The sequence below is a fragment of the Etheostoma cragini genome, chromosome 8 (genome assembly GCF_013103735.1).
Source record: "Etheostoma cragini isolate CJK2018 chromosome 8, CSU_Ecrag_1.0, whole genome shotgun sequence".
In the NCBI taxonomy this organism is placed as follows: domain Eukaryota; kingdom Metazoa; phylum Chordata; class Actinopteri; order Perciformes; family Percidae; genus Etheostoma; species Etheostoma cragini.
This window is the reverse complement of record NC_048414.1, coordinates 474,077-479,584: the sequence shown is the minus strand read 5'-3', so window position 1 is coordinate 479,584 and position 5,508 is coordinate 474,077. Positions and strand designations below refer to the sequence as shown.

The 5,508-nt window shown below is 47.4% G+C and overlaps 1 protein-coding gene across 1 annotated transcript in view; it reads left to right on the top strand.

Moving 5' to 3' along the window:
- The window catches only part of LOC117948966, a 6,483-nt gene that overhangs the window by 693 nt on the left and 282 nt on the right, over positions 1-5,508 (top strand). The window contains exons 2-9 of the mRNA XM_034878935.1: positions 156-275; positions 945-1,251; positions 2,126-2,219; positions 2,591-2,678; positions 2,901-3,222; positions 3,568-3,661; positions 4,113-4,200; positions 4,714-5,508. The exon at positions 4,714-5,508 is cut by the window's right edge and continues 282 nt beyond it. Coding sequence (XP_034734826.1) covers positions 156-275; positions 945-1,251; positions 2,126-2,219; positions 2,591-2,678; positions 2,901-3,222; positions 3,568-3,661; positions 4,113-4,200; positions 4,714-5,256 — 1,656 coding nt within the window. The 3' untranslated portion in view covers positions 5,257-5,508. The remainder of the gene's footprint in view (positions 1-155; positions 276-944; positions 1,252-2,125; positions 2,220-2,590; positions 2,679-2,900; positions 3,223-3,567; positions 3,662-4,112; positions 4,201-4,713) is intronic.

The following is a 5,508-nucleotide window of genomic DNA, read 5'->3' as shown; positions in this document are numbered from 1 at the left end:
ATATATATATATATATATATATATATAAATATATATATATAAAATCTTTTCAGCAAATAGGATTTTTAAATAACCAAATATTGGTATCGGCCTTAAAGACGCTTCATCAATCAGGCTCTTCTTTGTACCCCCCCCCTCCCCCCCCGTTGCTCCAGTGGGGGGTAAGCTGTGATGTTGTGTGTTGCAGGGCCATCCTGTACGAGCTGGGTCTGCAGGGGAAGCTGACCACGGACCAGCTGGCCAAGAAGTGGGACAACCTGAAGAGGAGGTACAAGGTAAGTCCGTCTCCACGGCGACCAGGGACACCTCTGTTCAGGGAAAAGATCTGAGAGGACAGAAGAGATCTAAAAGATCTGAGAGGACAGGAGAGATCTAAAAGATTAAAAGATCTGAGAGGACAGGAGAGATCTAAAAGATCTGAGAGGACAGGAGAGATCTAAAAGATTAAAAGATCTGAGAGGACAGAAAAGATCTAAAAGGACCGAAGAGATCTAAAAGATCTGAGGGGACAGAAGAGATCTAAAAGATCTGAGAGGACAGAAGAGATCTAAAAGATCTGAGAGGACAGGAGAGATCTAAAAGATCTGAGAGGACAGAAGAGATCTAAAAGATCTGAGAGGACAGGAGAGATCTAAAAGGACAGAAGAGATCTAAAAGATCTGAGAGGACAGAAGAGATCTAAAAGATCTGAGAGGACAGAAGAGATCTAAAAGGACAGAAGAGATCTAAAAGGACAGAAGAGATCTAAAAGATCTGAGAGAAATTATCTCAAAATGTTTATCTCAAAATGTAAAATTTCAAGATAATTTTTAAAAGTCAAACTCAATGATTTATACTTATTGGTATGAAAACGTCTCTACACACACTGGGTATAGTTTCCTATAAATGAGGTTTATTGAACACTGACACTGTCCCCCTGTGGACAACCTGTCTGTCTCCACCAGGAGCTGAAGTTCCCCCCCCGCGGCGCCGAGACCAACCCCAGCTCCTGGCCCTGGTTCTACCGCATGAACGACGCCATGGAGGGCCGCCTGGCCGGCGCCGCGCCCGTCCTCACGCCCATCGTGGAGGACGAGGACGAGGACTGCGAGCCGCTGTCCCCGACCCCGAAGAAGAGGGCGCGCCGCAGCCGGGGGGGCATGTCGGAGTTCCTGACGGAGTCGGAGATGGACCTGCTGGTGGAGAACGAGGACAAGAACGCGTCGGCGGCGCTGGGGGAGCTGCAGCGCATGGCCGAGTTCACCTACAAATGTAAGGGGGGGGGTCTTTTTTTAAATATTTGAATTTAATTATTTATTTTATTATATTTTGAGTTTAAATTAAAATTATTTTTTTAATAAAAAAATTTATTTTGAAATTAAAATGTTATTTTTTAAATTTACAAATTTTACTTTTAAAATTTACAAATTTTACTTTTAAAATTTACAAATTTTACTTTTAAAATTTACAAATTTTACTTTTGAAATTTACAAATTTTACTTTTGAAATTTACAAATTTTACTTTTTATGTACGCAGCAAAGGGCCACAGCTCTGATTCCAACCCAGGCTGCTGCAGGACTCGGCCATGGGCGCACGCTCTTACTGGGGGGGGGGGGGGTAGATGCCCCTTGTTCTTTTTTTGTTTTTAAGTTTTTTACGCTCATTTCTGCATTTTGTTGCTTATTTATTTGACATTTTTGTTGCTTTTATCCAGTTCTTTTGCAGCTGTTTATTCATTTTTTCCCCACGTTTTGTCGCTAATTTTTTACATTTTTGTCCCGTTTTAACAATTTTGTTTTAATAAGCTTTTGCTTTTTCAACTTTTTTCCGAGACTTTGTTGTTTTTGTTTTCGTTCATTGTATTTGTTATGTTTTGTTGCTTATTTATTCGACTGTTTGTAAGTATTTATACATTTGTCTACACTTCTTTTGTCATTTTTTTCAAACTTTCAACAGTTTGTCATTTATTTGTCTTTTTTTTTTTTTTTAATTCTTTAGAAATTTAAAAATCTTTTTTGTCTACTTTTCCGCTTTGTTGCTTTTTAAATATTCGGTCTCCTTTAAAGTGGTCGGACGTTCATCTCTTGTAAAACTCTAAAATCCAGAACTATATTCAGTTTTTGACCTTTTCGTCTCTCATTCCAGTGACAGAAGAAGACATAAAGCGACTCATCGAGTTACGAGCGTCTAACGAGTCTCTGTTCACGGGGAGGAGGAACACCGCCAAGCCGGCCTGGAGGTAAAGATGGGGGGTCTCCAGAGACTGGTTTTAGGACGTAGGAGACGTCTCCTGCCCAACAGCCAATAGAGACGTCAGCTGGTCAAACTTGTCCCTCTTTCAACAAGTTTCTATATCAGAAATTTTGGTTTCTTGCAACCAAATTGTCTAAAGAAATAATGGATAAAGCTTCAAAAACGTCAAAAGTGGAGAGAAAAAACATCGGCGAAGAGACAAAACTTGAAAAAAGGCGACAAAAACGTTTTCAACTCGAGGGTTAATTAGGGTTAATAATGGTTAATAATGGTTAATAAGGGTTAATAATGGTTAATAAGGGTTAATTAACGTTAATTAACGTTAATAAGGGTTATTTATTGTGTTTTTGTCCTCAGGGGCATAGTGAAGGGCATGGGTCTGACGGGGAAGATTACTCCAGACCAGGTCGCCAAGAAGTGGGACAACCTGAAGACCAAGTTTAAGGTGAGGACGTCCAACAGAGTCCAACAGAGTCCAACAGAGTCCAACAGAGTCCAACAATCCTCCCTGGACAGGGACGGTTAACTTGTTCTTAAGACTTTATTTAAAGCAAAAGTAATTAGTAAGAAATCAACTCTGTGTGTGTGTGTCTGTCTGTCTGTCTGTCTGTCTGTCTGTCTGTGTGTGTGTGTGTGTGTGTGTGTGTGTGTGTGTGTGTGCGTACAGGACCTGAAGTTCCCCCCCCGGGGCATGGAGAGCCAGACCAACCCGGCCTCGTGGCCCTGGTTCCAGCTGATGAGCGAGGCTCTGGAGGGCCGGCTGGCGGGGAAAGCCCCCCGGGTGACGCCCGTGTGGAGCAGCGAGGAGGACGGCGTCTTCGGCTCGTCCCCCCCCCCAGACAGAGACTGTCTGATGGCGGAGCGGGGCAGCGTGTCGGAGCTGGAGAGCATGGTGGGGGGGGGCGACGCCGCCGAGACCGATGGGAGCGTCACCTACATCGATGCCAGCGGAGAGGAGTGCTCCACCCCCTCAGACCTCTCCTACAAGAGTAAGATGGAGCAAACAGGACGTATATCGGTCTTTAGAACCAGGAAGACACTTACGTCATGTTACCATGTCATGATGTCACGATGTTACGATGTTGCATTACAATCTTATATTACAATTTTCTTTCAAAAATGTTTTGTGGAAATTGCATTTTTACAACATAATTTTTTACATGTCTCTCTGTACCTGTCTGTCTCTCTGTAACTGTCTCCACCTGTCTCTCTGTGCCTACCTGTCTCTCTGTGCCTACCTGTCTCTCTGTGCCTACCTGTCTCTCTGTGCCTACCTGTCTCTCTGTACCTACCTGTCTCTGTGTCTGTCTCTCTGTACCTGTCTGTCTGCCCAGTGACAGACCAGGACACCCGGAGGTTGATTAAACTCCGAGCTGCTAATGAGACGCTGTTCACCGGGAGGAGAAACGCTGCCAAAGCTGCCTGGAAGTAAGACGCCTACTGTACCTGTCTGTCTCTCTGTACCTGCCTGTCTCTCTGTACCTGTCTGTCTCTCTGTACCTGTCTGTCTCTCTTTACATGTCTTTCTCTGTACCTGCCTGTCTCTCTGTACCTGTCTGTCTCTCTGTACCTGCCTGTCTCTCTTTACATGTCTTTCTCTGTACCTGCCTGTCTCTCTGGACCTTTGCAGACAGACAGACAGGCGGGCAGGCAGATACTTTATTCATCCCGAAGGAAATTTTTGGCATCCAGTATCAAGACTGGACACATATATTACACACATATACACACATAAGTACCTGTTAGCAGGTACTTTTTGTCAGAATGTAAATCCTAAAAAGGCGAGGAGAGTTGAGCTGGGAAACTGACGTAAATATCGTGTAGAAGTTAATGTTGAAGTCTGACTGTGTCCCCCCCTTCCCCGTCCCCCGTCCTCCAGGGCCATCCTGAAGGAGCTCGGGCTGCAGGGGAAAGTCTCCACCCACCAGATGGCCAAGAAATGGGACAATCTGAAGAGGAGATACAAGGTTTAATAATTACAAATATTAATAATTAATAATACAAAAATAGTCTGTTGCATAGTCTGTCCACCAGAGGACGCTCTACAACGTCCCCTTTTAGTGATGGCGTTACATAGTCTGTCCACCAGAGGACGCTCTACAACGTCCCTGTTAGTGATGGTGTTGCATAGTCTGTCCACCAGAGGACGCTCTACAACGTCCCCGTTAGTGATGGTGTTACATAGTCTGTCCACCAGAGGACGCTCTACTACGTCCCTGTTAGTGATGGCGTTACATAGTCTGTCCACCAGAGGACGCTCTACAACGTCCCTGTTAGTGATGGCGTTACATAGTCTGTCCACCAGAGGACGCTCTACAACGTCCCTGTTGATAACACAGATTTTTTTTTTGTTTGTTTTTTTGTTTAAAGGACTTTAAGTTTCATATCTTAAGTTAGCATTTTTTTCCATTTATCAGAGCTTTAATATATGTGGACCAGGGTGGTATGATGGACTGGACTCTCTCTCTCTCTCTCTCTAGGATCTGAAGTATCCTCCCGTTGGCATGGAGACCGTAGCAGACAGCTCCTCCTCCTGGCCGTGGTTTCACCTGATGAATGAGGCGATGGAGGGCCGCCTGGCGAGCAGCGCCCCCCTTCTAACCCCAGTAACCCAGGACGACGAGCAGCACCCTGACCCCGCCCCCAGACATAGGCCCCGCGCCGCCGCCCCCGCACCTCCGCCTCCCGCGTCTTCCTCGGACTACGCGCAGGAAGTGTTCGCCGCCGGGGAGCCGGACCAGCGCTCGGCAGAGGCCTGCGATGGTGGGCTGGAGCGGGAGTGGGACATGGTGGAGAGGGAGCGCGCGGCGCTGGAGCGGGACCGGGAGATGGTGGACCGAGACCGCGCGGCGCTGGAGCGGGAGCGGGCGGCGGTGCAGGCGGAGCGTCTGTGGCTGGAGAGGGAGCGGGCGGCGGTGGAGCGAGACAGAGCCATGGTGGAGCAGGACCGGGCGGCGCTGGACCAGAGGGCGCTGATGATGAACTCGGTGGGACACGGCGGACACCTCAACTCTCTCATGTAGGCCGCCGGGCGCCGCGCCGCGCTGTAGAGACGCCCGGGTCTGTGGCGGAGGTCTGGACCTTCAGTCTGGAGGAGGAAAACCTCCCCAACAGACCACAGAGACGCTGCAGAGACAGTTCTAGAGACGCTCTGGGGACACTCCTGGAGACGGACTGGAGACAGTCCTGGAGACGCTCTGGAGACAGTCCTGGAGACGCTCTGGAGACATCTTCCACACAGCGTCCTGGAGACATAGAGCACTGTAACAGGAACA